Here is a 19,511-nt window from a genome sequence, read left to right as displayed (position 1 = left end):
GACGTTTGGTTACAAATTTATTTCATGTATTCATCCTGTCTCTCCAACCAAACATATTCCCCTCTTTTTTATATTTATTTTTTATTTTATTTTGAGATTGTAACTAGTTTTGAAAGTTTGAGAACAACTCAACTATATGATTTTACTTTTAGTTATACTTTTGCATTTATCTCTATATTTCCCAGAAAAGTAAAACCAGTGTTTTGCAATGTGTCAAACCCATCAAATGCATGTCCCTTTACTAGAAAAGGAAAAGGCCAGACAGAATCAGAAGATGCTACTTGATAAACATGTATGTTTTTTTATTCTGTATTTTAATTTCAGACAAGAACATCAGAGTGTTCTTGAACCTATGAAAAGAAAGGCATTTTGGATGGTATAAAAGAAAAGAAAACCTAATAATTATGACTAATAAACAGCATCACGGCCACCGAAAGTGCTTCTTGTATTCTGAGCCACCAGTTATAGGAAAGAATAATTCAACAAATACATAAAATACAGACACAAGGGGAAAAAAATATTTGTAATAGGTAGTGGAGGAATCTTGACAACTGAATTGTTTGACAAGAGCTATTCATATATAGCAATGGCTAGAATGCTGCTAATTTTGTCAAAAGTTTCTTCTCCAGTCACCTTTAAGAAAAATCTCATCTTTTGCAAGAGCTTCTATAAGTTATATGGGGAAGAATCTTTCAATAAAATTAATATATTTTGAATTTGAAAATAACTTAACTGATCAGATCTTGAGTTTATTTTTTAATAATTACAAGTTTGAGTTCTTTTAGGATCATTGAAGGCTTACATCAAATGATCGTTAACTTCAGGGTCTGTGAAATTAGTTAAGATACGCACAAGCTGGTCTAGACACCCATATTAATAAAATATATATATATATATATATTTCATGCGTATATATTTCATACGTATATATTTCATACGTATATTTGCGGATCTTGACTGAATGGCTAGCGTGGAACGTTGTTAAGATCATATGTACAACTGAGGGGCACATTTGTCAGCGTTGTTTATTTTGACAAGATGAAACTAGAGAAAAATGGAGACACATTTCTGTCAATAGCCATCCTTTCGCATGCAAAATGAAATCGATAGTTTCACCAGGAGAACAAACCAGACTGAATCGCGGTTCCTTTTTGCCTGGTCAGGTGGCTTTTGAACAAAAAGTTGAATCTGCAGAGTCAAATAAATTTCCTCTCAATAAATTTATAACCAAAAACAACGTTCTGTCCAGGAAGAATTTACATTCAGCAGTAACAAGAGTGCAAAATATGGCAGTTTAGGCATTGCCTGGTTCAGAAAGACGGATAATGGAAGCTTGGGGACGGAAGAACAGGTTATTGGTGCTCCATGGATCTGGAGTAATCAAATCCGCATCCGTTTGACATCATTCTCAGGAACACTTGCATCATTCCCATTACCCCCAAACGCAACTGTTTGCCTCTGAACCAACAGATACACAGCAAGTAAAGATTAAAATCTTGAGATATCACATGGTACACCACTGTTGTCATCATCATTATTGTGGTGATGATGGCTGTTAATTTGGGTTCTTCTGAGCAAAAACATTACTAAACACTCTAAGAAGCTTTGAAAAACATGTTCTGGCATGGAGATTTATCTAACATTTCATTCTCTGCACACTTTTCAAATGCAGAACATATAGGAGGTGTTCTTGCAAACTCACAGCATTGATTTTTTTCCCCCTTCAAAATATGCACTCTTCCTTAATCAAAACTAGTTTGAAGATTGTTAAAATTACAGTAAGTCTTTGAAAAGTACTGCTAAAAAATAACATGAAAAGGAAGAACAAATCATAACTGTTATTGAAGGAATGGCCGTGTAAATATTTTGACTATGATAAAAATTTGGATGTCCTGAGATGTGTTTTTATAACAACATTATACAATCGCATTTATTTCCACGTGTATACTCCATGTGTCAAACACTAATTAACATGCGAATTCAATCCTGAAATATAAAATTTAGCTTGAATTCCTAGAAGCAATTTCCTTCGGTGACAATATCTTTTCTTTCTTTTTTATTTTTGTTCTTTGTTCTTTGATATCAACAAGCTGGGTTACCTACAGTCCTTTGGGGCATGCTAAATGACAGCAGCCATTTTATTATCATTACCAAGCTGCTACATGTGATTGATGCCTTTTGTTAAAATGGTGACAAAAGAAGGTGAATTTACGCCTGTCCAACTTGGTGTCCCAACTATGATTGTTGAAATTTTAGAAATGCAAACTTACAGATTCATCAGGAACAATGGTATATCTCTCAGATGGTGAAACCCAGGTTTTCTCTGTCAAGAGGATTAGAGCAAGCAACAGATAAATTACAAAGAAAATACTAATATTAATAACAATAAGCAACAGAAACCATTGTGAAGTTAAAATGTAAGAAGAGGCTATGGGGACAGCACATCACCTGATGATGGATCAACAGTTGAAGCTTCGATCTGGTGGCCACCAGATCCATCAACACTCAGAGCTTCTATGATCTTTGGTATAATTTCTTTGGAATTCCGACGGATAAAATTTAGAGATTTTTGTCAGAAAACGCAGCAAAATATGCTAGTGCACTAGATGTTATTCTACAAAACATATTTCAACTAAAACTATTGAAATCATAAGACCTTTTCCGGTGTATTGATTGAAATTAACGATAAAAAAATACTTGTTTGTAAGCCAAATGAATTATATCGGCCCAGGGAGGCAAGGCCCAAAATTAAATACTACTGGATGTGTTAATGGGCACTTCCATTGCAGACACAAGTGAAGTTTGTCATACTTCATGCATAATTCACTCCACATGAGCAACAACTCAGGGTTAACTGAGAAACGCATCCACAAATACATGCATCATCACTGCAGAAGCACTTATCCATTTGATCCATCCTCAAATAATTTGGGAACTACATCCTGTTTATCGTCCTTTCATGAAAAGTAGCCAACGCTTATTGAGAAAAGTAAAGAAAAATGACCTCCATATGTCGATCTTTTAAACAAATTTCTGCAAATTGTCAGTTTCCAAAGGCAAACCAGAAATCTGCAAATCATGTTCTCAACTCATTATAAAGAGAAGGAAGCGAGAACCGAAGAAGTTTTGGTTTTCAACACATCACCACAATAGCTTGTGTTAGATCGAAGAAGCTAACGTGGAGTTTTACTTCCATATCCAAATTCAAGTAAACAGACTCAATGTGCCTTTGTCTGCAAGAAGGAAGGCTGTCAGCATCACCGTGGTATTCAAAGGAAGCCGCAAAAGTTTTTAAGATTTCATTATTTGTGTGTTCAAATTTTGGGAATTCTTATAATTTGGTGGTGCAAAACTCGATGTGAGTTTCTTCCAACCAGTAACTGGCTGGGGGATGGTATGATGCAGAAATCACAAGATGTTCTAGCTAAAACTCGCATCAATTGAGCTCCAATGCAATTTCCAATAGTAGGTTGAGTCACCATCTCCGACCTGTCAAACTGTACACGGGAAGAGACACACCAACCATTAAGCAATATTTTAAGAACAAAAATGGCATATACAAGTAGAGATACAATTAATTAAGCCATGCAATAAATAAATAAATAAAAGTGGAATAGGAAACAGTTCTACAAGCTTCCATGTCAAAGAGAAGTGAATTCCAATAATATGCAAGACATTGTGCACAGGCGTGTAAGAAATTTTTGTTCTTAAAAATAAGAAGTTGCCGCCGTGTCAAACATGCCGCCGAATTTAGACAGTGCGAGATCGCGTATGGTGATCAAAGACAGCCTTTCTTGATGGGGGAAGAATCATCTCAGCAGGACGATGCGTGTGGCCTGGTGATTTCTAGTTTGGCATCAGCGGCACTGATAAATCTATAGTGACAAGGATAGAACATGTGTCATCCATCCCCTTCATTATATTTCTAGTAATGAACAAATCCAAGGCGCGATGTACAAACTGTGGAGACAGAAATGGCTAGACAGTGGACTTTTTTCTAATGCAGAAATAACGGCAGTGATGACGGCATGTACAAAAACATAAATTAATTACAAGGTTATTGACTTCTTACCCAGTCTTGAATCTACTCCCAAAACCAAATTTGACTCCCCCAAGCGTTAAGCAAGTGTTTCTAGCTAATATAATGGGGGATTGTTTCACCATTATTGTTAGGCGATTACCATCACAGCTAAAAAAAACCGGGTTTTTTTATGATGCTTCGTTGTTTATATGACACTGAAGAAACTCCCCCTTTTTCTTTTTCTTTTTCTTGTTTTTATTATTTTAAAAAAATTTATTCTTAGACTTTCTTTTTTTTAATTAACTTTTTGGGTCTAATTCCATGGGATAAGGTTTTCAGTTGGGCTTTTTTATAGTGTTTCACTGCACCTCCTTTCTCTTTCTCTTTCTCTTTCTCTTTCTTTTTCTTTCAATTTTATCTTTAGACTTTTTTCCCTTTTTGATTTGATCTTTTTTTGGTCTAATTACATTAAATAAAGTTTTCAATTGAATTAGAAAAACAAAATTTAAAGTGTGAGAACCAAAATGTAAAACAAAAGGAAAATCTATGGGCAATCTAAAAAAAATTAGAATTTTTATTTTGATCCAGAAATTCATTTTGTTTGTTTTTCCTGTCCTTGAGTTAAAGAAAAAAGAGAGAAACTTATCGAAAAATAGTGAAGGAGAGAGAAAGTTATCATTTAACCATAATCCAGTCACAAAAAAAAAAGACTTTTTTTCAATGGGTTCCTCTTCTCGAGAAAAATTCATTAAATGTGGTTTTCCCCCCTAAACATGGTGAGGAAGGCAGATCAAGTTCGATTTTAATTTTATGGATTCGGTTGAGCTTTATTTTTTGTAAGTGATTTTGGAGTTGTTAGGTGGTTTATATGAGTTTTATGGTGTTTTCAATTTTTTTGGTGAAAATGAATTGAAATTTTGATTTTTAGGGAAAATTTCTTTAATTTTCAGTCATCACTAGGCAACAGACAACTTATCATCCGCTTAATAAAAAAAGAAGCGAACAATGCACCGTCCGCCTTTTTAATCAAATAAAAATATAGAAAGGAATTGGGCACACAAGTTCGGCTTCGCAAGCCTGTGTGTGAGGCCCTTATCTCTAATGGGCTAGGTGTTGGGCAACTCGAGCCCAAGTGTTTGACTTTTTTTCTTTAGCTCATTTTCATCTTTTTAGGATTTTTTTTTAAGATTTGAAATAAAAAAAATTAATATATTAAAAAAATGTATTTTTTTAATGTTAACATGATATATTTTTAATAAAATTATCAAGCGATTTTTTCCAGTATGTTATGACTTGTCTTCGCTTTTCTTCTTAAGTTTAATTTTTTGTTCTTCCTAAGAAAAATTTTCAATTAATACATGGTTACATTGAAAATAGACTATAAAAAAAAATCCAATGTGTTATTTTTATATTTTTAATCCATCGCAAGATTATGAAAATATTTATTTTTTATTAAGATTTTCTTTTATGATTCTCATAATTGTTTGGTCCAACAAATAAATATTTTGAAAAAAAAATTGCCAATAAAACAAATAAATTCAAGTGGTGCGTAAGAGCCCGTGCAACAACAAAAATCTTGTTTCCACTGCAACATTAGGAGCGGTATGTCATCCTCTTTCCAGTGGTGTGACACTTGCTCATATAGAAGGTTTGGTTAGGCTGAGGTGAATGTTTTTTTCTTTCTTCTCTCTTTTTTCTCTCGTTCCTTAGAAAATCATGCTTGAACTTAAAAAAAAAAATTGTGTCCTCCGATTTGTAATCTTATTGATTTTGGTCCTTTTTATTTTAATTATTGTTTATTTGGCTTTTGAACCTTTTTGAACTTTGGATTTTTTTCAAGTTTATCCTTGGTTATTTTATTCAATTTTCACTTCTCTTTTTGTTTAGTTATTCTGAGAGCGGGTTGGTAACGTTAACCTGAGATGCTCAAGGTTTTTTAGACATTTTTTTTTATTGAACTCTTGTTTTTTACTAGCTCATCCTTTTGATATTCTTTTTTTATCCCAATTCCATATCGCGGGTTGTTAATTCGTCAAGTTACCCTGATTTGACTTGGATTTTCTTCTTCGGCATTATATATATATATATCATTTTTAACATTAGGTTATTAGGCCTTGAATTTTACAATTTTTTTTTATTTTTTTTTTTGAGGGTTATTTTGGTCTTATATCTCGGATCATATTTTTAATTAATTTAATCTGAGTTATCTCGAATTATCATCGTGTAAATATTATTTTTTAATATTGAAATTTATTTTACCGGCCGCCGCTACATATCAGGGCCACCTATCTAATAAAGTCTAAATGAAAATGGTAAGAATACGATCACGTAGAAATTCAAAAGTTTGAGTTGGCTGATCAAAACAAAATTCACAGCTCATATTATGAAAAAATTGTAGATCGTGACAGATATTTTGACCATTAGGACCATTGAATTTTCAATAAAATAACAAGATTGGATCCATTGTATTTAAATTCATTGACAATTAAGGAACTTAAGGAGGTTAATACGATGATTAAGAAGATCAAATTATAAAACATAGATTTTTTGTAACTGTTTATCTGACTAAAGCAAGGAGATAAATTTAATTTAATTTTCTTCTTCCATTAAACCAAATAAAAAAAACATCTACCTGGACATCCACATCATGCATCCAACCACCGATCGACACATCAACATGAACCCACCATCTTGGTAGTTCTACTATGCATATGTAAGGTTACAATCGAGAGTTGATCCAATTCAAAATTTGGGTAACGGTCGGGATTGATATGGATTGATCTATTTTTTTTATTTTTAAATAAATCTAAAATAATATTATTTTAATAAAAATAAATTTTTTCTTTAACTCAACCACCCTAAATTGACTAATTATTAAATTAATATGTTACAATGGTTCTTGTAACTAGGCTACTATATACTTAATTTGAAGGTCAACAAGTCCCTTCCCTGTAAATATTCAAAGAAATTGAAAGGGATGGTGAAATTACTATAGTGTTAAACACTATTCATCCTTACACAAATCACTATAAATTGTAATAATGATTTTTTTATATAATTTTTAATTTAACCTCCAAACTTTTATTTGGTATAATTAAGCTCTTTTGTTGTCACTACAGGATTGTCTATTTTTTTTCTTAAAAAACTAGAGGGCTTACTGACTTAAAAAAAATTAAAAGCTTGCGCGCATGAGTCTGGCCTTGTAGGCCTACGCACAGGTCTTTTCTTGATGGGGTAGACGCTTTGCCTAGCTCACTAGGCCCAGCAATGTATGATCTTTTTTTTTTTTGAAGAAAAAACCTTAATACTTTTTTTTTCTTTTTAAAATAATTTTTAAATTTATATTTTAATTAATACCAATTCTCTATGATTTTGTTTTTGTTTATTTAGTATTTTTTAAATAGTGGTTATGTTTTTAATTATACTAGATGTTTTTAATTTTTGAAGAGGTTAGTACTTAGTATAATTCATTTAAAAATAAAAAAATATTTATTTTTCATATGTGCAACTTTGCATAATATTTTTTTTTCTTTTATTTAATTCAATAAATTTTATGTGTGTATTGATTTCTATTACAAAATGACTTTAATAAAAGAATTCATTAAACACAACCAGGTAAATGATATGTGTTGCGATATTAAATATTTTGATCTACTTTTGTCTCTCAATTTGTCCAATTTCATTTTTAGTTATCGTTAATAAAAAAAAAAATTTCATTTATTTACATAATAGTTATTGATTTATTTAATTAGATACGTGCATAATTTTTTTTTATTTACATTTAGGAATTTCTTTATGTAAAAAAACATGTTGAAAAATTCCACGTGTTTAATTTTCTTTATATCATATATTGATATTTTTAATTTGATCCTTATTCTTTTGATTTTTTACTTCTTTCCTTTACCCTTTTTAAAAAGTTTTATTATTTTTAATTTCACCCTTCAATCCAAGTTTATAGTGTATTTTTTATTTATTTTGGTCTTCATTTTTGTTTTTTCCCCTTTTGTTAATATTTTTATTCCTTTTTTAATTTAACTTTCAAATTGAGAATTTATTGTTTTATTTTAATTTATTTTTTATTTTGATTTTAACCCTCATTCTTTTAATTGATATCAAAGATTATTAGTAATTAATTTTTTTTTTATTTCATCCGTCAATATTTGATTTTTCAGGGATTGAGTTTCATAATTTTCTCACGTGTAGTGTTTTCGGTCTAATGATCTGGGTCATAGGTTTGAAAAGTTAATAAGGGTTGACATCTGTTTTTTTTTATCTTTTTTTTCAATATCATAGTTCGATATTTTAAAAAAAAAAGGGTTTTATGGCTTTCTTCAATTTATTTTTATATCCAATTGTCCCGATCTATTGATCTAAGATGCAAGTTTGTTAGGTTAATTCGAATTAACTCTCTTTTTAATATTCATATTACATATCTATCGTGTTGGCTCATATTAGCTCACACTAACTTGTTTTGTTTTTTTTTCATCTTATTTTATCATTTCATGTTCAATTGGTTAAAAATCATACAACATTATCGTTCTGCTCTTGGATAAATATTTTTTTTATATTATTATGATCATATATATATGTTTCTGTTTTTCATCGTTGTTCCATATGATTCAAATATTACAACCACTTTCATTTGTTATTTTGAGAAGCTATAATTTGAAACTTTTGGAAAGAAACAACTACAACTAAACCCAAACGGATTAGTCACATCAGCGGTACATTCTGTAACTTAGCCCATAGAATACTTATAGCTCAAACCAGTGTTCTTAACAAAACCGGCCACGTGTCTTTTCATGATCAAAATATTTTTTGTTTTTTTTGTTGATTAAGGAATATTGCCCTGACCCAGTCTAAGAATCCAAAACACGTGTCTCGACAGATCCTTGGCGTTGAGATCTCAGCACCAGCAATTCAGTGCCCCCACAAACATAATTAGACGCGTTGTGGAGGTCGGAGAACAAGTCTTTCCGTGTTCTGTCCTAAATTTTGAACCTTTCTCTACTCTGATTCTGTAAATGATGATGGCAGACTGTCTCCCAAAGATGGGTTTGTACTTTGTACCATCTCATTTTCACTGGTCCCTCTACTGTTTTGATTTTATCAATCCAGTCCCTCTTCAATTTCTTTTCTCAATGTTGCCCTCGCAATTCATTATTTTCGTTTTATCTGGACAGGAACGATTTTCTTATGAGAGGGGAGAGTGACCTTTACTTTTCTCGTTTTGATTGTTTTCACAAAAATATATGTTACTGATTTTTGCACACGTGGACAGTTTGGTCAGATTTATTATTTTACTTGGATGAAAGGTCTAAATTCAAAGAAGAAAAACGAGGGACAAGGTTCAGGTTAACACATAAATTGACGAGGGGCTGGATTGGAAGAATCAAAATAATAGAGGGACCGAGCAATCTCATTTAACCATAACTTTTTCTGTTTTGGTTGGTAAAAAAGGACACACACCACTAACCTAATAACTCTTCCTAACTCTTCCTAGATAATTTTAAAGGAATAACTTAAATCATCAAATTTTAAATTTATTTTTTAAACATCATCAATTTGAATATTACACATTTTAAAATCTTGAAAAATTAATTAAGATATACATAATCTAATCCGAATACCCATAATTAACAAGAAAAAAAAACTTTTCCTCAAGCACCCACATCCATGCCTTTCTCTTTGCTAGCCACCAAAATCATAGAATAAGCAACAATAAAATAATTTATCTTGAAGTCACCAATTTCGTTATGAATAACTTGTTTTAGCTTACAACTTGTTCATTGGTTGGCTCTTTGACTTGAATTAGAAAAATCTTACACTAAAAAAATTATTCGAGCAGCAAAGAATTGCTTGATACTGTTATTAAATTAGGTTTAGTGTGTCTATGTTAAAATTTTTCCATTCAACTCCTTATCTAGCCAGATTTATAATTATATCATGTAGGAGTTATCTTAATATGACATAGTCGACCTGATGAATTTCAATATAACTCAGATGACCAATAAAAAATATGGTTTGATTTTAAAAAAATCAAAACAATTTTTTTCTAGTATTTAGATGACTATATATTAGGTCGATTTGAATTTCATGGACTAACCGGTCAAATCCACGATCCAGATTATAAACACCACTTGATTTAAAAAATTGTTTTTTTAATTATTTTTTACTTAGCAAATAGATACTTATAAAAATGAATACAAAATAAAAATCATGATATTTGTTTGAGATTGTGATAATTTTATAAAAAATAAATCGAGATAATTTATGAAGATAAATAAAATATTTAAGAATGAACTCGAGAAAAGAAGAATGAAAAAAAGAAAGAAAGAATAGGATACAAAAATAGAAAAAGAAAAAGAAAAAGAAAAAGGGATGAAAACGAAGAAGGTCACACCCTTTATTATTTATATGAAGAATAAGAGACATGAGTTGACACCCTAACTTTTTTAGACCTATTAAAATAATTTAATCTTAATATATTCTTAAATGGTTAAGAAAACAAACACACGAATAAACCTAAAACAAAAGGTCACATGGAAACAATTACATCAACAAGTTTAGGTAGTGTTTAATTATTATTTTAATATAATAAAGATAAAAACAGTAAAAATAAAAAGAAAGTATTTTTCTGTGCCTTTTATATTAAAAATATAAAAAATAATTTTAAAACAGTTTCAAGAACATATATTTTATATTTTATGTTTATCTATTTCTTTTCTTAAGCTAGTCACGTGCTAAAAAAGATTAAGGTGGAATTGCGAGCTAAACCCTGTTTTTTTAAAATATTTTTTAAAATAATTAATTTTTTTATTTGAAATTAATGTTTTTTGATATTATTAAATTATTTTAATATAAAGATGTTAAAAGTAATTTTTAAAAAATATAAAGATATTATTTTAAAAACTTTCTCGTATTTCGAACGCCACCGCGTTTGCCTACCGATAACCGCTTTTAGCTCACGTGTTATATATATATATATATATATATATAGAGAGAGAGAGAGAGAGAGAGAGAGAGAGAGGAGCTCTGCACATAGATGTTTTGAGCGCTCTCTTTTTGAAACGCGGGTTCCTAAACTACGACTCTGTATGTCACTGAAATAATAAAAATAAAATAAATGCGGGGGTGGTCACTCGTTGAATCCGCCCGACACCTCGCATAAAAAGACAAATTGACTTGAAAATAAAAAATAATAACAGCCCATCAAATCAGAAGACTTGAGCTTTTCATCAGAGCTCTCTATATTTTTAATTTATTTATAACCCAATCCCTCATTTCATTCCCCCAATTTATCCCCTTTTATGTTTTAATAAATATAAAAAAGAATAATACGGAGAGATTGATGAGAAAAGAATGTATTTCTTTTTTTTTTAAAGAAAATATTATTAAATTAAACATAATCAACTTTGGTCAATGGCTGGTTTTAGTTTCTATCAATGAAACCATGATTAAAAATATCAGCAACTGAGAAAAAAAAAAAGAAATATTATGTTGACTATCATCGGCATTTAACAAGACTCGGTGCGCTCATAATTTTAAATACAAGATTTCAGGATCAAGATGGTCAAAGTACAAATTTGAGGGACCAAATAAAATTTATTTCCCCACTTTTTTATTCATTTTTTTCTTCTTATAAAGAGAACAAGCAAAGCCTGCACCAATATAAGACCACACCCCCCTATGTTTCAGCACCCCAAGACTCGAACTCAAGCACCATCTTTCTCTTAAGCCTGATTTTTCCATGGATACAGAAACTTCATCGTAAGTACTCACTCACAAATCCCTCTTTCGCACAAGAATTTGACTGGAAAACTTATATTCATCTCGTAGGCTAAATTACTAATCATCTTTTTCTTGGTTGACATTCAATATTGGCAGGTTTGAGACTAGTGAGATGCTGGCCACTTTCTTAGCTTCCACACCATTGCTACCCGAGTCATGGAGGCTCTGTAATCTTGCCAATGCAAATTCACCTCAGGGTTTTGTAGCAGAACAGATTGGAAGTATTGGGTATGTGGCCTTTTCTGGTATCGAATCGGTTTCAGGGTCAGACCCCAGTTTCAAGAATCTGGTTCCTTTGCCTGATGGTGGCAATAGCATGTTTCATCCATTGCATCACCAAACTGAAGGGGAAGAGCCAGTCTTGGTGCAGGGTGCCTTGCTGAGGATCTTTGAGAATATTTATAAGGACCCAAGTTTTCAAAACCAGGTTAGTTCTCTTCCTCGGTGATGATCTTCTTTGATATATGTGTTATTGGTTAATCATATGCTGTTTGGCTGGGAAGAAAATCGATGAAAAATGGGAGGATTAATTTCTGTCTGTTTTCCAAGAAACCAAATGCAGATTTTGTTTTCTGGTCTAGAAATAAAAAAACAAAAAACAAAATGTATTAAGAATGATGAAAATCTCGCCTAAAGTTCGATGATTACTTGCTTTGATTTCAACATTGATGTTAGCAATTGCCTCATGGTGTGTGTCAGGTATGCGCCTCCCTTTTTGGCCATTAAATGTGAAAAGGGCAAAGTACCAATATTCCATTCATACCATTATAATAAATAATAATTAGTGGCTTTGCACATCTCACACTTCAGGGAAAAGGTATTCTCATTCACTGTAGGTATAATAAGTACTAAGCATTATTTGTCGTGCTAATTGGGTTAAAAAATTAACTTTAATCACAATAAATAAATACATGGTTCTTTTGACTCATTTTTAGCTTGGTCATAAACATAATCCACTGAAAGAAACTAGAAAAAGAAGAGAGGCCGGCAAGAATTGATGAATGTCACAGCAGTGTGCACGGTGTCTTTTTATAAAAGGCATTTGCTTTCCGTTGGGACAAGGAAAGAGTTCTTAGGGCTTCACCTCCCACATCTTCTCGCCTTGTAAAGCAAACAAGAGCTCTCTATGGGAAAAGGAATCAAGGAAAAGTGAAGCTAGAAAAAGTTATCGGGCCTTGCATGTAGCTATCATCTCCTTGGTTAAAAATTAGATGAATTGTTATAGATCACTTTCAGAAACTGACTTGAGAGGAGTTTGTGAGTTTCTTTAACCAAATCACTATCAATCCCCAGATGGAGCAAAAACAAATAGGTGTGCTGGCTTCATTACGTGTTCCACTACAAGATATATAGGAAGGTGGATATCTCTGATGATGACCTTGTCTAATTTGGTAATAACTAAAATGTGCATATATAAACATTGGTCTGTAGAAGACAAGCACAAAAACCAAAACCCTAGCTCTTGTGCTTTGAATCGTAGCTGGTTGTCATCTTTTGTCTAGTTTTTATATCCCTTCAATTCGATCCCTTGGTGCTGAGTATACATCGTGAGGGCAAAATCACTCTTGCCATGCCGTGTTGACTTCACTTGCGTTTCGTCCATTTCCCTTGCCGACTAGCAGCCTGAGCCTACCACATATTTTATAGCCGCCTCAAATTGAGAGCCTAGCTATAAACCCTGCCTTTCTAAAAGAACAAAAAGCTCTCAATCCTGCCAATATTTGTCTGTCGTTCTTCTGATCTGCTGCCAGCTTCTTCGAAATCGCTATGAAGATTTTCATGTCAGAACGTGTTTTTGATGTCTTTTACACTCCTGTGCATATAGATATAATATATCTTTTTTCCCTTTTGATAGGTTAAAAAACATATCAAAATATTTTTTTAGAAATAAATTAAAATAATATATATATATATATATATATATATATATATATATATTAAGCAAATGATAGATTTACTAATTTTATTTTCTATTCTCTCCCCTTCTTTGTTTTATTTTATTTATTTTTATTCAACCTTTTGCTTTATTTATTTTTACCACCATGTCAAATCAAGTGATCCTAGAGCCATGTGTACACAATAAATGAAATATAATGCACTTGCATCAATAATTCAGTCTCCGTTCAATGTTGCTAGAGAACGAAGACTCGAATTTAATAATTCCGAAGTGGGCTATCCATCACTGTTGATACCACCACTAGGCTATATATATCACACATTTTATTCAATGTTAACATTGCTATAACATGGAAAAATAATAAAATAATGATAAAAATATATAGTTTTTTTATGTGTTTATTTCAAAAATAATTTTTTTTAAAATAAAAAATATATTATTTTAATATATTTCGAGCAAATAATTATTAGCATAATAACAAATAAATTTACTGCTGAGTGATTTTGCAGGATAGATTCGATCAGGATCTTTATTATTTTTTTTTTATTTTTAATATAATGGTGGTGATGATGAATTGTTGATGTGGTTTCTTTAAATACCACCGATTAATTATAATATTTGAACGTGATTGACTTTAGTGACCACATGGTTGACCAGGTACTATCAACCCTGCATGTGCTGCCACATTAGACCAAGTCTAAAATTTAGCAGAAGCTTGAACTTCTAGAATTTATCATTTACTTTTGAAAAAGCTGTCATTTTTTTTTTCTTTTTTTCATTTAATGGCGAGTGGTATCTTTGAATTAGTTTTGCTTGAATTTTTATTTCTTTTTTTAATTAAGAAATTGTATGATATCATGTTTATTTTTTAAGAGTGAACTCGTGTGTATGCAGATGCAAACACTAATGCAGACAAGCAAGTCAATTGTCTTCACAGGCCATTCCGTAGGTGGAGCAACTGCCTCTCTTGCTGCTCTTTGGCTCCTCTCTTACCTTCAATCAAATTTCTTAAACCTCTCGGTACTATGCATCACCTTTGGCTCTCCATTGCTAGGCAATGAGACCCTTTCTCGTGCCATTCTTCGCGAAAAATGGGGTGGCAAATTTTGCCATGTTGTATCGAAGTATGACATCATGCCAAGGATGCTCTTTGTTCCAATGGATCCCATTGCTCCACTCTTAAAACCCCTGCTACATTTTTGGCACATGTATATGAATTCTCCGCATTTTGGATTGCTTGCTGTACCGTTAAGTGATGACAGCATGACTCAAATTTTCCAGCATGTATTATTTCACTTGGGAAGATTAGTAGAAGCTGGAGAAGAGGCAGTGACTGGTGGAATGTTGAGGCCATTTGGGAACTATTTTTTCTGTTCGGAAGATGGAGCAATTTGCGTGGACAATGCAGCATCTGTTGTTAAAATGATGTATTTGTTGTTCGCGACGGGGTTGCCTAGCTCTAGCATTGGGGATCATCTCAAGTATGGTGATTACGTAGGGAAAATCTCCTTGCAATTTCTGGAGAAGAGGAGTTTCATGCAAGGAGAGCTTCCTGAATCAAGCTACGAAGCAGGTGTTGTATTGGCTTTGCAGTCCACAGGAATATCTTGCAAGGTAGCGCTTTCTATCAGAATTAGTGGTATTCTTTTGGTTTTGTTGTGCTATAATATATAGATTTTAAGAGAAGTGGACGTACTTTCTGAAGTCATTCTTTCTTGAATCAACGCGCAGGAACAAATTGCAGGGCCAGCCAAAGATTGCCTAAAGGCTGCTAGGCGATTGGGGCGCACACCAAACCTCAACTGTGCCAATCTGGCAATTAAACTGTCCAAAATCAATCCTTATAGGGCTGAAATAGAGTGGTATAAAGCATTGTGCGACCGGTCTGATGATCAGATGGGTTACTACGACTCCTTTAAACAAAGGGGAGCCTCGAAAAGGGACTTCAAAGTCAACTTGAACCGGCACAAGCTGGCTCAGTTTTGGGATAACGTAATAAACTTGTTTGAAAGCAATCAACTCCCCCATGATTTTCACAGACAAGGAAAATGGGTCAATGCTTCCCAGTTCTATAAGCTCCTTGTGGAGCCATTGGATATTGCTGAGTATTATCGAACAGGCATGCATCGTAGCAAGGGGCATTACATTGAACATGGAAGGGAGAGGAGATATCGTATTTTTGATAGGTGGTGGAAAGAGAGAAGTGTTAGAGGGGAAAATTATAAACGGAGCAAGTTTGCAAGTTTGACCCAAGACACATGCTTCTGGGCAAGAGTGGAGGAAGCCAGGGATTTGTTAGATGCTCTTAGAAGCACTAGTGATCCGAGTCATTTGGCTTTGCTTTGGCAGAAGATAGATAGTTTTGCGAGCGATGCAAACGCGTTGGTTGAAACTAAGGAGGTGTCTATAGATGTAGTGGCAAAGAATTCAACCTATTCTTTGTGGCTAAAAGATTATAATGAATTGAAATCACAAAAGGTGCAATTCCGTCCCTTGTTTTTGAGTTTTGTGAATGAGGAAATGGTTCCATAGTTTCCATTGAAAGGCTATGAAGCCATCTGCCAAGCAGGTTTTGTAATGAATATGTAAGATATATTTTGTAGTTTTTGTTACACGAATCAATTTACATAACATTAGGATTCCTGCTGTGTGCCTGTCCCTTTTGCTTTGCAGAAAAATGATTAGAAAACCTTCTGCTGCATGCTCCACCAAATTGAATCAAAGAACAGGTGACATTTAACTAACAGAGATCGTAAAACCCCTTTTCTTTTAAAGGGAAAATAACCGAACAAATGTATCTAAAGGAGAAAATGAAACTATGGTGTTCCAATAAAAACATCCAAGGTTGAATTAGTGATAGAGCTTATACCTTCCCATTTGGAATATCAATGTTTCTAACAGGTCCCTTGAACAATTCCCTTGCATCCAACACCTGCCAAAGCATTATAAAAATCAAACCAGCGACCAAAGCCACCGGCGCATAGTTGAATGTATCCCAGGAAATGGGGTAATAAGTTGGCAGAAGAAAAACTGAACTAACAAATCCACAGAAAGGCAATGAAGTAAAGTGACCTCCTTGCTTTGCCGAGGTAAAATGGGCCCGGCTTTGAAATGCTTCTCGGCCATTACCATTCTTGCAAAGATTGGAACTGCATAGCCTCCAACCCATCCAATTGTACTTGTGGAAGTTATGGCAGTGGAGACTACGTTGACTTTCAAGATAGTGAGTCCAAGAAGAATACAGATGGCTGCACACAGCCACACTGCGTTAGAGGGAACCTTATGCTTTGGGTGGATTTTTCGCCAGATGGACGAAAAGGGAATTCCTTCATCTCTTGATAACGCATACACCTGAAGGAAACAAAGCTACATGCATTAGGTGTGAGATAACAGATCCAATCCTTGCAATTTTTATGTCAAATTTTCTAACAGAAAGAAACGGCTATCATTGTCAAAATGCAATTCTGTAAGATTAGCTTCGAAGCTGTCAAATAGGTTCACTGTGAAGTCTTGACTCTTGATAAAGCTATAGGCCTACAAGGAATCAACCACTTACCACAGTAGCTGCATTGGTGGTGATTGAGAGCCCTCTGAAGAAAAATGAGCCCCATATGGTAAACAGTAAAACGATTGCTACAGCAGAATTATGATGTCTGCCATGGAATGCATCATAGAGTATTTGAGCTGGCACAATTCACCTGCATTCTCATTTCTTGGGTAATAAAGGTAGCCAAAATCCTGAAGAAGAGTTGCAAGTGTAGAATTTAGACTTCAGTTAAATCCCACCAAGAAAATTCTTGAGGGTGGGTCTAAAGTAAATAACTTCTGATAAAGACCACAATATTACAGTGCCCAAGTGGAAAAGAACAGATAAAGGGTACTAAAGAGAGTAAAATAAGTAGGAACTGGAAGGGAAGTTGTAATACTTCACGACTAACAAAATGATCCCAATGCTGAAAGTAAGGGCCAGGATACAAGCCCAGCCAAATATTGAAATGATTCCAATGCTAGAAAGAATCGCAAAATGTACCTTTAGTTTCTTCAGTAAGATGGTCTGCAGCATCGTATCCATATAGGGAATACTGAGTAACAAGGAAAGATAGAATGACTGCGTAAGGTTTGTTTGATATTCCTGTCGACTCGGGTGCCATTTCGAAATGTGTGAGCACATATGAAGCAGATTTTGTCGTTGTCAGTGCCACCAAAGGAAGCATTATAACAATAACCAGTCCTCCAATAACTTACCATAAGAAATCACAATCAATAGTTTTTATTTTTGCACTTGAGAGGAAGGGGAAAAGGAAAAAATATAGCAGTCATACAAAAAGCATTAGATTTTACCCCAACATATGGAAATTACATCGATCAAGGCTATTACTTCTAATGCAAATGTGTTGAGCACTGCCCATATCAACGTGAGGCCAATGTACATGCATAAGAACAACCATTTAGGTGCAAAATATCCTCCATTTTTATTTGTGCCAGTGGATAATAGGATGATACTCTGCAAATTTTGTGAACCAGCATATGCCTTCGAAGTAAAAGAAGTCAACATCTGAATCTCATTCTCTAATGGTGAGAGTCCACTGAAAAGAAAACTACCTGAGTACCGATGCCTGCAACTAGCCCTGTGGTCTCAAGCCAAGCACAACTCCATGATGCAAATTGACCCAATCTGGGGCCAGCTAAATGAGCGGCCCAGAGATAGACAGATCCGGTTCTGTTTAATTTGAAACAAAGAGAATGTTGGATTCCTGAAACTTGCTGCAACGGGTATGCAAATAGTTTAATCAGAGCATGAAACTTTTAGATAACGTATTCAGTTTTGTGTTGAGAGATTACTGCTTGAAATATTCCAGTTAAGGAGATCATTTTCCTCTTAAGAATTGTCACCCATGTATATTCTCTTGGACTAGTAAGCTTTTTGCAGAAGCAGCATTCAATTCACAGATGTAGAATTTGATTTGAGAAAAAATTGCATAAACAACAACTAAAACATAGAATCATTAAGAAGAGACAGGGAATTTTAGAAGGAACAAGCTTGAAAAGAGGAGCAGATCTAAGCCATTGCAATACCAAAAAACCAGGTGAAGAAAGATACAACAACCCATCACCAGACTAGACTTGCAGACCTGCATATAAAAGGCTTGAACCATAAGGAGGAGTAATCCTAGTGAAAAGGGTCATTGTTGAGAATGATATTGCAAGAGTTTTGAACAAAGTCTGCGATATAAAAGGAAAAACACCATAAGTACATCTGCATATATGATGTAAAAGAAAATCTAATAAAATCCCGTCAAAAGGTTAAGATAAAAACATTCCTTCAACAAGAAATAATAAAGAACCACCAGCCACGCACAAAAGAAGAGCAAAACACAATACAGCAAGGGAATCCAGATTCAAGAACAATATCTCTTCTGAGCTCTTGCTTGTATCTTAGTTCATTGTGCCGCTTCTCCCCAGGATCCATTTATTGGACTTGTGTTGCCTCTGGTTGTCTATACTCCTTGGCATCAAGATATTATCTCCAGGAAGTTGGTTCAAAACAAGACAGAACTAGTTATACAAGTGGTTCCCTTCACCGAAGTTTTCAAAAAAAGAGAAGAGAGGGGGGTTGGCTTGTGCTTGCTTTATACCATGAATCTTCGTGGCTTTTAATGTAAGTATTAAGTCCAAGTTTGCTGTTGTCATGCTTGAGTTTTCTATGTTGATTCCCTCCAAACAAATATAATAACAGCCGCATATTCCTTATTCACACGCATCCTAGTATCCAGTTTCACATTTCTCTTTCAATGATTCTTC

General features: G+C 33.5%; 1 protein-coding gene, 1 long non-coding RNA gene and 1 pseudogene across 2 annotated transcripts; 1 reads left to right on the top strand and 2 right to left on the bottom strand.

The window, feature by feature from the left end:
* Positions 1–944: 944 nt before the first annotated feature.
* Positions 945–4,135, bottom strand: LOC7479163 (uncharacterized). Its single transcript, XR_002981893.2, has 3 exons — positions 2,449–4,135; positions 2,271–2,323; positions 945–1,458 (listed from the first exon to the last, which is right to left on the bottom strand). It is a non-coding gene; the product is annotated as an uncharacterized LOC7479163 (long non-coding RNA).
* A 7,494-nt stretch (positions 4,136–11,629) lies between these two features.
* Positions 11,630–16,352, top strand: LOC7466874 (lipase-like PAD4). The gene is made up of 4 exons (XM_002307015.4): positions 11,630–11,791; positions 11,909–12,239; positions 14,604–15,323; positions 15,441–16,352. Exons 1-4 carry the CDS (start codon positions 11,772–11,774, stop codon positions 16,239–16,241), a joined length of 1,872 nt encoding a protein of 623 aa, XP_002307051.4. The 5' UTR covers positions 11,630–11,771; the 3' UTR covers positions 16,242–16,352.
* On the bottom strand, positions 16,242–19,179 carry LOC18099047 (amino-acid permease BAT1 homolog; annotated as a pseudogene).
* Between the last annotated feature and the right edge of the window lie 332 nt (positions 19,180–19,511).

Source organism: Populus trichocarpa, chromosome 5 (assembly GCF_000002775.5).
Source record: "Populus trichocarpa isolate Nisqually-1 chromosome 5, P.trichocarpa_v4.1, whole genome shotgun sequence".
Classification (NCBI taxonomy): domain Eukaryota; kingdom Viridiplantae; phylum Streptophyta; class Magnoliopsida; order Malpighiales; family Salicaceae; genus Populus; species Populus trichocarpa.
The sequence above is the reverse complement of the archived record's forward strand: the minus strand, read 5'-3'. Positions and strand labels throughout refer to the sequence as shown.